Source organism: Physeter macrocephalus, unplaced genomic scaffold (assembly GCF_002837175.3).
Source record: "Physeter macrocephalus isolate SW-GA unplaced genomic scaffold, ASM283717v5 random_149, whole genome shotgun sequence".
NCBI lineage: Eukaryota > Metazoa > Chordata > Mammalia > Artiodactyla > Physeteridae > Physeter > Physeter macrocephalus.
Window position 1 is genome coordinate 1 of NW_021145435.1, and position 12,485 is coordinate 12,485.

General features: G+C 49.5%; 1 protein-coding gene across 1 annotated transcript in view; it reads right to left on the reverse strand.

Annotated features, from left to right (window-relative positions):
* Positions 1-6,780: 6,780 nt before the first annotated feature.
* The window catches only part of PLXNA2 (plexin A2), an 83,055-nt gene continuing 77,350 nt past the window's right edge, over positions 6,781-12,485 (reverse strand). The window contains exons 27-29 of the mRNA XM_028484238.2: positions 12,326-12,476; positions 11,305-11,658; positions 6,781-10,279 (exon numbers count right to left, since the gene is read on the reverse strand). Of these exons, the coding sequence (XP_028340039.1) occupies positions 11,563-11,658; positions 12,326-12,476 (247 nt within the window). The 3' untranslated portion in view covers positions 6,781-10,279; positions 11,305-11,562. The remainder of the gene's footprint in view (positions 10,280-11,304; positions 11,659-12,325; positions 12,477-12,485) is intronic.

The window sequence follows — 12,485 nt, forward strand, 5'->3', positions numbered from 1 at the left end:
TGTCCTTCTAAGAAGTTGGGGGTGAAGCTGAGTTTTGAACTTGGATTGCAGTTTGACTTTTGGCACTTCTCTCTACCTGGTCTACAACGCAGCTGTGGGCTGGATGCACCCGTCTGATAGGAAGGGTGGCTTCTGGGTGGGACCATAGGGGATCATGGGTATTGCATGGAGCCCTAGGGGTGTACAGAGGCGCTTTAGGGGGCAATACAGAGGAGTGTAGGGGAAGACCTGGAGTGGGAAGGCGGGGCCGAGTGGGCTGGGGCTTGGCTTCCTGTCTCTGTCTCCACTGGGGCAACTTCACTTGGAGCTGGATTCTGTATGAGCCTTTCTCTGATAAGAAGTTGAAAACTATGGATCTTTTCTAAGCCCCTTCAATTCATAAAGGAGAAAGCTGAAATTGAACAAAGAGAAAAGGTTGGTCAAGACCACCTAAGTGGTTTAGTGACAGATTAGGGCTTTAGGAAGAGACAGTCCCAATGGCTGGGGCAGATTCCCGAGGACACTTACCCAGTAGCATGACCCACCTCTCCAAGAGTCTTGTGGATTTCTGTATCTTGCCCAAGCTCAGGCTGGGAGCGGCCTGAGGGTCCAGGAGTCTTGAGTGCTGCTGTCACAGACTGGCTGTGAGCAGTAAGGGCCATCTACCCCTTCTGCTATGAGCGTTGTGTCCTGGAACAGGTGAGGCTCCTTCCTGGAGTCCTAAAGAGCAATGGGCCTTTCTCCATGGCCGTTGATGTCACAACTTGTGACTGTGTGTGATTTGTTATGTAATCTCTCTGAGCCTCAGTTTCCTTATCTCTAAAATGGGAGTAAATAGTATTTGCTTCTTCAGGCTTTTATAGGAGCCAATCAGATCATGTTATGTGTAGCCCCCTATGACAATAAGTGCACAGCAGACTCACAGAAATCACTGCTACCAGATGAACCTAAGAGCCAGGAAAACTCACAAGATGAGGATGTCAGCTGCCAGGTCCTGGGCTTTCCTGGTGCTTAGCACAGAGCAGAGCATATAGATGGCTCTCAATAAATACTTGATTAAATAAACAAATGAACAGGGGCTGGCTGTCCTAGAGAGGAATCCCTATACGGCTTTCCCATGTCTGTGCACTCTCCCCATGTCCTACCTTACTCCTCAAGTTTGAAGAAGAACTTGCGGGAGGAGGACGGAAAATGCCTGTTCCTGTTTCCTCGGCATCCTCACACTTCTAACAAGGAAGTGGAGTGGAAATAAAAACTGAGGGCTGCCCCTCACACAGACAGAGGAGGTGGGTTCACTGCGATCACCCAGGGCTTCACTCTGAAGACGGTTTTGTGGCTTTTAAATTCACCGAGGGTTGTCAGATGGAGGTGGAGCGAGGCACTGTGAGCGTGGACTTGGGGCTCTTCTCCTGAGTGGCTGGGGGCAATTTGCGATGCTACATCAGAATTCCAGGTTGAGATTGTCCAAAATGGTCATCATCAAAGTTAGAAACGGAGCCCAATGAAGATGTGAGAATGAAGGACGGATGAGACTGGGGAGATGGATCAAGAATGTTGGAAATCTGCATGATTCTTGGAGATTAAACAACTAAACATGTTTTTGTTTGTTTTGATCAGCTTCTAGGGTATGCTTCTTAGGTGGGGCTTTTATAAATGGGCTAGGACAATACAGACATCTATGAGTTCAGGAGAAAAACCAGAGGATGGGATGGTGTCCATTTCTTCCCACTCCCTCTTATTTATGATGAGTCCAAGAATCAGCCCCTCTTCCCTGATCTGCAGCTGAAACCCTCTCCGTTTCTCTCTCATTTCCAGCATCAAGGGCTCCATACCTTGTTGATATTTGTCTCTTTTCTTCTCTGGTTAGCTAACAAAGGTTGGGATTTTTCAGAAGCATTTTCTACTAGGCAACTAAGGGTTTCTTCGTTAGTTTGTGGGGAGGGAAGAAAGGGGAGTTATTATTGTTTAATGGGTATAGAGTTTCAGTTTTACAAGATGAAAAGAGTTATGAGGATGGGTGGTGGTGCCGGTTGCACAACAGTGTGAATGTACTGAATACAAATAAACTGTACATTTACAAATGGATAAGACGGTAAACTTTATGTTATGTGTATTCTACTGCAGTAAAAAAAGAAACAACACATCAAAGTGGATGGATTTACAGATCATTTGCACTGAGCTTAGCTTCAGTGTTTGTTAGTAGGTGACTTGTCTTTTCTTCACTGTGATGGTAAATTTTTTGTGTCAGCTTAGCTAGGCTGTGGTGCCTAGGTGTTTGGTCAAACACCAGTCTGGATGTTGCTGCAAAGGTATATTTTAGGTGTGGTTAACATTTACAATCGCAGACTTTGAGAAAGCAGATTACCCTCCATGGTATGGGTGGGCCTCATCTAACAGCTGAAGAGCAACTCTGAGGTTTCCCAAAGAAGAAGAAATTCTGTCTCCTGACTGCCTTTGTACCCGAGACTGCACATCAGCTCTTGCTGGAGTTGCTAGCCTGCCAGCCTGCCCTGCAGATTTCAGACTTGGCAGCCTCCACAGTTGTGTGAGCTGATTCCTTAAAATCTCTCTGTCTCTATCTACCACCCTATACACACACAGACACACACACCTCCTATCCGTCTTTTGGTTCTGTTTCTCTGGAAAACCTTGAATAATATATTCACCTGAAATGAGTTAGAGATGGAGGTGCTCAGACTTCCCAGAGGGGAGACAGGAGAGGCCCCCTCCCAAGTCTGGCGAGCACCCTGTTCCCTCTCCTCCTCTGCTTCCCTGGGGACTTGGCCCCTGGAGTCAGTGCCCCCTGCCTCCAGCCTACTTGCCTTTCTCTGTTGCCCCTGCCCTGGGCCTGAGGTCCTGCCCTGCCCCCTGGCTCTCTAAGTGAAGGAGTGTCTTTCCTATGAGGCCCCACCATGTTTTGGACCCAGGTCCTGGTCAGGCCTTCCAGAAGCCATCTCCTGACTTTGCGGCCAACCGGGCTCTGCCTGTGGTTTTAGCACGTGCAGATCTGGCTTGATCCACTCCCGCCTGCTCCTTTGCATTTACCTGTACCATATTTACCAGCGGGTTCATAGCTGGTTCTGCCATTGGGTAAAGCCTTGATTCACCTCCTATTTTCCTTGGCCAGCATCCATGCCTAGTCTCCTAAGGGCTTAACTCTCAGGCACCAACTTTCATTGCTGAAATCTATGGGCATTAATTCAGCTTCTTCCCGCAGCCAGACAGAGATCCTCATCTCCTCCTGTAGGCCCTGCCGGACTGCCTGTAAAACGAAGATGTATGGTTAATTCCCTCTCTCTTTCATTTACCTATTGTAATATTTAGGGAGTTCGTTATATACGCTATCTTATTTAACCTCTACAAAACTCCTTATTTAATACATAGTAAACCCATTTTATAGATTTGAAAATTGTTACACAGAGAGGTTATGGAACTTGCCCCAGGCCATACAGTTTGGGAATGGGATTTAACCCAGGCAGTCTGAATCCAAGGCCTGTGCTCTTAGCCAGGGATACATGAAAACTTGCAAATAGAAAAGAGGAGGGAGTGAGGAATAAAAGTAAATGGATTAGAGACATAAAGCGAAACCAGGAATAAGATAAATATTATAAGAGTAGACTGCAGAAGGTCCTGCACACGTGCTACTGGTGGGCCACAGATTTAGCTCTCAGTTCCTAGCAGCCGACACACACCCAGGCAGGGGCCTCCCCTGCCTTTCAGCTCACCTGCTGAGCAGGGAGGTTTGACAGCGCATGGTGTCATCGTGATCGAGCACAGATCACCAGCAGCACCCACTTCCCTAAAATCTCTTGTGTGGCTTATCATGCAGGTTTCCCCTCAAACCGAAGAGCCCAGCTCTCTGAGAATCCTACTGTTGCCGTTTGGCAAAATTATTTTGCACTTGTAGCAAAAATGATCTCTAATTCCCACTAAGAAAAAGGATGAGTCTTTCTCTCTTAGAATAATGAATAGTGTTGCTATTAGATTGTAAAATCTGAGAAAGCTGCGACTTTAAGACTGAGCTTTTTTTCCCCTTTGTATGTCTAACAGTGCCTAGTCTGGTGTCATTCTCACTGCAGGTAATGGATAGACAGTGCTTGTATTGAGCAAATGTGAATAGTAATGGATGCTGAAGAGTGCTCTCAGAGCACTTGCTTTTAACAAGAGGAAGGATCGCTTCCTGGGAAGACTTTCAAGTATTAAATTGTCCTAGAGCTAATGGAAGGCAGTGTTGTGCAGTGGAAAGAGCAGAGTCTCTGTGTGACCTTAAGCAAATCCCTTAACCTCTCTGATCTCAGACCATAAAAATGGAACATGTCTATCACATGAGACTGAGAGGCCTAAAAGAGAGGATGTTCCAGTGTTTGCAGTATGGAGGTGGTTCACAACATCCATTCATTCAATCATTCTTTCATTCCGAACATTCTCATCGGCATCTGCTATAGGCCTGCCCAGTGCTCAGTGTGCACTGTCTAGGGACTACAGCAGTGACCAGGATAGACAGACACCTCCTCCCCAATTTCTTCCTTCCCTGAGGATAGTAGTTCCTGCAGCAGGTATTTAATAACAGAGGTGCCCCAAGATCAAGTTACTGAGGGGAGAGATGGGGGGGCGGTGGGAAGAAGTTCGGGGAAACTCTGGGGTACAAGGACTGCATGCAGAGAAATGGCCTTTTCCATGCAGTCCATATGGCCCTGCGTCCCAGCCCAGCTGACCCCAGGGTCCCCAGCAGGCAGTGGCAGAGGCCGGTCTCACCTAACTGCCAACCCTGCAGGAGCTTGCCAGCGCCACGTTAGTGCTTCTGCTGAGGAATGATTATACCTTCATCACTGTGGTGGAACAGAGTGTCCCCAGTGCTCAAGGTCTGCATTTATAAGAGAAGCGGAGGATGGTTTAATGTTAGCCAAACAGCCCAGTGCACTCACAACAAAACCTCTGTGCAATCGAAAATGATGTACTAATTACACACAGGCCTCGGCAACGTGCTCTTCTCCCGGCTCTTCAGGGTGTTGTGTTTGCATTTTTCTCACCCTCAAGACCAGCATCTGCCTCTCTCCAGTCTCTCCGCGAACGAGTGTGTGTGTGTGTGTGTGTGTGTGTGTGTGTGTGTGTGTGTGTGTACGCACAAACACCATAAACTCAGAGGCTGCAGAATAGGCCCTGAAATATCTTCACAGGAATTATTTCTCTGAATCTACAATAATTCTACAACTCTAGTGTGCACTAGATTTATCAATATGCAGTTGTTTACATGACTGTGGTTTTCAAGTCCCAGGCCCCATTCTTACATGTGCTGGCTGTCTGTATAAGAGTGTGTGTGTGTGTGTGTGTGTGTGTGTGTGTACGCACAAACACCATAAACTCAGAGGCTGCAGAATAGGCCCTGAAATATCTTCACAGGAATTATTTCTCTGAATCTACAATAATTCTACAACTCTAGTGTGCACTAGATTTATCAATATGCAGTTGTTTACATGACTGTGGTTTTCAAGTCCCAGGCCCCATTCTTACATGTGCTGGCTGTCTGTATAAGACATGTAAGATTGGGCTGTCCTTGAGAGCAGGGTCTGTGTCTCCCCTGTCAGGCTAGAGGCACCCTGAAGGCAGGGGCTGTCTCTGCCATCAGATCGGAGGCCCTCTGAGGGCGAGGGCTGCACCTCATCCTTAAGGATCCTCCACTTAGCGCTGGCTCTGAGGCTGTGGGCCCAGACACAGTTCTGACGTCATGGAGGTAGATCGGTGGTTTCCTGGCACGCTCCGTTGAGATGTCAGATTGACAGGTTATCCTCATCTGCTCCTTTAGCGGCCCAGAGCGGAAGTGTCACCCACACACTTTGGGACATGGGAAAGAAAAATAGGAAAAAGGAGGTACAGCAAGGGGAAGGGGACATGGTATTCTCAGGCCAAACATCAATTCCCTACCTCTAGGATGCGTTGCCTCTGGACTCCATGTCAGCCCTGAACTGCTTTTATCCCCCGGGCCACAGCCCAACCCTTTTCTCTCCCCTGGGCTGGATCTAAAAGCACACAGTATCTGGCATCTTTCCCTTGATTCACCCTTAATCCCTCAACTGAGACTAAAAGAAAAACAACCAAAAAACCCTTCCATGGCACAGCTGAGACATTCCTTTTTCAGAAACCCTATGATTCTCATACCCCTAAAAGGCTGATGAGGGCAAAGATTGTGTCTTTCTCATTTATTATATCATCCCCCAGCACTTACCACAATGCCATTCCATGGCAGGTGCTTGAAATTTTTAATACAAATAAATGAATGTGATTTTCAGGAAGGACTGCAGGTGGATCTCCTCCTTCTGAGACCTAATTCATCCCTAGGAAAGCACCTCAACCCAAAGTCTGCACTATCAGCCCGTTGTTGGAGAGAAGCGATGTTCTGGGTCTTGGGGCCAGGGGGCACTGTTCACCTATTGGTACAGCCGGAGCATGCGCGCGTGTGTGCGTGTGTGTATGTGTGTGTGTGTGTGTTTGTGTGTGTGTGTGTGTGTGTGTGAGTGAGTGCTGGTGTGTTGACGCTGATAACTGGACACTAATAAGCTCCGGCTCCAGAGAGAGTTCTAGAAGTCCCTCAAAACAACTTAGCTCATCTTCCCATGAGTACCCTGCTTCTTAAATATGCCCAGGAAATGTTATTCTGCATACATGCTACTGAACAACCAGGTTTATTTGAAGATTTAAGGTTTTTTTAATCCAGTAAACTTTATTTATATATAACAACAGTACAAATTGTGTCCTTGGCTTGCAAAATAGGAGTGTTTCATATTTACAGTAGGTACACAATAATATATTAGAATGACCAAAAAAACCCAGTTTATTGGAACATTTTAAATACGTAATTTTCTTACAGTTTTTATTCCACAACACCTGTAAAAACAACAAAACTGGACAGCTATCATTCTATTTTCTTAAAAAAATATATAATACAGATTCCAGTGTGTCAAGAAGAGTGGGTATGGGTAGGAGAAGTTGAGGGGAGAGGCAGGTGTGCTCAGGTCCTTAGTCTCGTGGTACAAAGAGCTTGTCCCTCCCTCCCTGACACGCTTGGGAACATCTTCTCTGCAGGGGGAACTACGTTCCATTATGTTCTCCACCTGTAATGCCAACGCAGAGAGCGCACGAGGCCCGAGTCAGGGCCTTGGCTGAAATCCGGACGATGCCTCCCATCTCCTTGAGGTGAGGACAGGAGGCACGGGCTGCACTGCAGAAAGGACAGAGGGGAGAGTCCCTTTAGGGTGAGGGGAATGCGACGGGCATGTCCATGAAAGGCCCAGAATCTCCAGTTTGCTGACAGGGCTGAGGCCCTGTCCCCCAGGACCTCCCTAATACCAAGGGTGAAACTTTCTTTTATCCCTGGCATCACGGAGCCCCCAGATGCTGAAACTTCACTCCTGGGGAAACCAGAATTCAGGAAAGAGATAGGGAAGAGAGACTGGGGTGATGAAGAGGAGGCCGCCATCTTCTCAAAGCGTGTTCCTGAGACAAGGCACCAGAAGGCCCTGAACTTCACCTCCCAAGTCCCCCCAGAGGACCTGCTTCCACAGCCCCGTGTCCACTAAACTCCTCTGCGTTTTCTCACCCGCAGAGCCCCCGCCACTGAGGCTCCGTTCTTTCCTGCCCGTGGCCAGGGCCCAGGAACCTCAGGCAGGACGGCGTGGCTGGGAAGTGGCCTCCCCCAGGGCAGCTGCCTGCTCAGCATCACCTGGCTGTAGGTTAACGGGGTCAGTGTTGCAATTGGGGTGCACCTGGAGACTGATCAGCCAGAGGCTTTCAAACACTCTCAGTTTGTGCTGCCCAGACCATCGCAGTCCAGCTCACCCATCCGTCGCTTCTGCTTCACGCTCAGCAGGGCCAGGGGCCTCGACTGCTATTTCTTTTCCTCGTTTGGTAGAAATAAAGGAAGGCCAGGAGCTCAAGCAGCAGGGGAAGTGCCACCAGAAGAGACAGCGGCAGCGGGAACGAGAAGGGCTCTCATGGCTCTCAGGACTGTCCCCAGAACGAGGTAAGGCAGCTGGGTTGGTCGGCTTTCTTCCTTCCTCTGGCTCCCTTTTCTACAAAACGTGTGCCCTCTGCAGGTCTGGGAGGTGAGCTATGCGGGCTAAGTCGGCGGCAGGAACCAGCAGCCCGAAGAATGTCAGTTTGCTAGGAGAAGGCCCTTCTTGGTCTCGTTCATTGCTATTTCTCAGCACCTGGAGCAGGGCCTAGCAAACGGCGTTAGCGCAGGAATGTTCTCTGAATGAATGAATATAGGAAACAGCTCCCTCCCGCGAGCGAGGTTCCCAGCGGATCCGTGCTTCTAATGACTGAACTTTTCAAGGAGGGGGAACTCTCTGCCAGTAGTGGATCAGGAATGGTTCTGCGAGATGGGCTGTGGAGAGCTGTAGGAGGGCAAGCACGGAAGCACCTGAGGCCCTGCTAGGGGGTAAGCAGCAGCAGGCCAGCTGGAGGGACACACTCCACCGAGATGGACCGCTTGTCCATCTCCGTCTCGTGTATGAGCACCCTCTGTCTTGCCAAGCACATTTCTGGGGGTGCTTTGCCTTTCCCTTTTCCAGAGGATTGTCTCTGGTGCAGACCAGTGACACAAAAACGGAGCTGGATCAGCCTTCGAGAGAGAAGTCCCTCTCTGCCTCCCTCCAGGACGGATGACTTCATGTGGGGGAAGGAACGTGACTTGAATACTTATCCCTTACACAAGGTCAAAATATCTTCACGTCACATCGGATAACAGTGAGGACAGAGGCCAATTAACTCCCTGTCCTCCCATCCCACGGGGCATGCACTCTGGGTGACCCAAAGCCAAGCAAGGCTCTCCATCCTTGCACCCTCACGGCCCGACTTGAGTCCAGTCGAGTTTTCCTTTATCTTAATTCCTCCCTCAGGGACGCCCCTGTGCCACAACCTTTGCCAGCCCACACTCCCCAGCTCTCTCATGGAATCCTCAGAAATGTGGTCAAGCTTCTGAGGCCAGCTCTGGTGCTCTCCTCTCCACTGTCCAAGCGGCCATCCCCCCATCATTCTCCCACTCCTCCAAAACCTTCAAGGAAGCATACCCAGGGCTGGTGAATGGTCACCAAAAGTAGCTGCCGGGAGACACCCGGGTCGATGCCTACCGGTCGCCGTTGGGATGTCTAACTTTTACTTCTTGGTGGGGCAAAGCCCAGGATGCCAGTCTGAGCAGTGACGTGATCAGAAAACCTTCCTTCAGAGCTCAGAAGTAAAATGAGGGTGGGCTGCACTTTTCTGTGGGCAGCGCAAAGTCCCCTGCTCACATGCCCCTTGCCGTTATCTCCTCGCCTTTCATCTCCATAAATCATGGGCTCTGAGCTGATAAGCTTTGGGTATACGAAGGGCAAACACTTTGGCTTAGTGCAGAAGGCCAGTCATTAGTATTTCTTTCAGGCTATTAATAGGGCCCAGAGAAACTTTAACAGAAGTGGATTATCAGAAGAGCGTGGCCTCCACATGGCTGGTTGTGAATTATAATGAAAACAGCGAAGTTTCCTGAGTATTTTGCTGAACGCTTTTTCTCCTCCCCTTTGTCGGCTGCATTCAGGCAAGAAACTGGAGCTGAGGCGACCAGGCAACGTCTGCTGTGTGGTTAGCGCGGTGATCCAAAGCCACACCCCAGCGATGGAAGCCAGCCCTCAGAGCTACCCCTCCCCCGGCCCCTTCCTGGCAATCCAATGTGGTCAGCAGAGCCTTTGGAGATTGGAAGCGTTTGGAGGTAAATCAGGGCCCAGAGAAGCCAGGGCCCAGAGTTAATGACAGAGGAAATGACCCTGGTCTGGTATCGCTGGGGGTGGCTGGTCCACAGCCCCTTGTAAAGTAGAGGGTAGGAAGGGTAGGCTGGTCCTCTCCTGCTGCCTCCCTTCCCATCCCTTTGCCTTTCTCTTGTCCTCCTTCCCACTCACTCCGATGCTGCCTGCGGAGAAGTTGGAGCTGGCTGCTTGGATTCTTGCCAGGGTGGGAGGCCCGGAAACTCTGGTGGCTGTCCGGTCCCTAGGGTCCTGCCCACTGCCTTCCACGGGGCCTCAGGACCAGGGTGCGGAACTTTGGTCTCTTTATTTGGAAACTACACTCAGGACGGATGGTCATCCATGGATTTAGGTGTCAGCAGGAGAGAGAGAAGCTACCCACTTGTCCTTCAAACTCATAAGGACACGAGAGGCAGAAAGAGAGGCCGAAGAAGACATAACATGGGGATGCTACAGTCATCTCTACCGAGGCCAGCGCTCAGACGATCAGGAGCTTCCGCTTACGAGCGAAGGGTTGTCTCCCCTCTCTAGGTATGAGAGAATAAAAGACAGAAAGCACAACAATAAATACTGCAGCTTCTTGAACCTATGCTCTTCAAGTATTGCTTGCTGTAAACAGTGTTTGATTTTTGTTTTCCTTTTAATTGCAAGAAACCACTGGCGGATTGGAGCAGAATCCAAAGCCAGACACCCATATCCCCAGGTCAGCTCCCGAATGGAATCTCCTGGAGGCCTGGCCCACGCGCCTCCAAGGCCTTTCCCCAGGGTGCCTGGTTTATGACAGTGACGGATGTAAGGCAGAGCTGCCCAGCATCCTCGGGGTGGCCAGACCTCTGGTCCGGGAGAGGCCCACCTCTCCCCGACTTCTGGTAGTAACTTTAGGGAAACCCAAAGGAAAAGTACCAAAATCAGCTCCTCATTTGTTGAGGTTTGGGATTAAATAAAACAAAACAACCGAACAGTAGCAAAAAGCATTGGTACTCTACAGACACGTATGTCCTCTGGAGATGAGAATACACAGGTGTGCGTGTGTAAAGCTGTTTCCAGTCGGCCAGGTGGAGCCGGCTCCATGGCTTTGCCATTTGTGCAAAGGCTAGTCCTTCCCCACCTCTTACGGCTGCCGGGATAATTTCAGGTTCACTGGCCTCTCTTTTTGCGAAGTGTTTGGTGCCAACTTGTGCTCATTCTTTTCCTCCTCACTTTAGAAAAAAAAAAAACAATTCCAAAGGCAAGGAAACAATCATTTTTCCCTCTGCTTTCTCTCAGCATCTCTCTGTAGGCTTTTTCCGGCAGTGGGGACCAGGAGTTATACGAGGAAGGAGGGACAGGGGTAAAAGAAGGAAGGGGGACAGAAATCAGAATTAAACGAAAGTTGGACGGGATGAACAGGGAAGCTTTTTGTTTTGTTTTATTTCTGGTTTTCCTTTTTCTTAAAAAAAATTAAATAAAGTTCTCATTATTTCCCCAATATACATTGAATGAGTTTTCATGCAAAGCAGCAGTCACAGAGGCAGAACCGCGCCCAGTCCTGCCTCTCAGCTTGAAGAGCCACCTTCTCTGGGTCCTGGCGTCCCTCTCGTCCTCGCCGCGGGGGGATGGGGTGGATGACACCCCCGGTCTCTCCCTGCAGGAACAGGCTGTGACGAAACTTGGCTGGCGTGGGGAGAGGGGTCCTCCCCTCCCCCCGGGCGGGGGTCTCAGGGGACAGCAAGCGCTGGGGCCTGATCCCCTTCACTTGTCCTTCCTTCGGAGACGCCCAGTGTGACGGCTCTCACGGGTCCTTCTTCCCAGGAACAGGAGGCTCCATCTCTCAGCTCTCAATGGACATGGCGTTTATGAGCTGTTCCACCTTGTACGCCAGCCGCTGTCGCCGGGCCTGCTCGTCCTGCTCGAGGGCCCCAATGAGCTGGGGAACAAAAGCAAAGGTGGGGGGCAGACTCAGCACTCAGCACGGAAGAGGCCATTTTCCAGAATCCTAGATCCTTCTATCTGCCTTTCCATTCTGCCCTAGTGAGTATAACCTTAAATAATGTAAATGAGTAATTGAATATTTGTGTGTGTGTGTATGTGCATATCGAAAGTATTTAAAACGACATTTAGCATCTAGCAAGTGCTATGTGTTAGCTATTATTATTACTACGACTACGTTCAGGTGCAATGCTAATGCATGACTTGTGACTTCTCTGGAGCTCTCCTCTTCAGGATCTAGTCATGTCCACCTGTCTGTCTGAAACGTAACTGACAGCATCTGCCCAACTGCAAAGAATAGTCTGATTCACGGTTTAGGAATGGATGAAATTAATCGCACACTTTGAACTGAAAAACAATTACATTATTAAATAAAAGTGTTACGTATTGCATGGACGATGAGGGCAAGACAATGGAAGGTGTAAGAAAGCACTGAATGAATCAGGAGAGGATAGGCTGCCTTCTAAAAGCATGGTGATGACTTTTTGACTCCGTGAATGTGTTTTCTGAATTACCCTCCGTTGCTGTTATTTAAGGACGGAGCCCTGCTTTTCGTTTAACCTGCTTTGCCCCCTGAGTGCGTCCTTCCCAGGGCCCCGACTCACCTCTTCGCTGTACTTGCTGACGTAGGAGTAGATCTCATTGAGGGCACTCAGCATGTTGAACTCCACGGCGTGCAGGCGGGACTGCTCGGCGAGGTAGGCGTTCATGTCCTGGTCACTGATGGCGGGGAGCTTGGCGATGTCTGCGTAGTATCTGCCATAG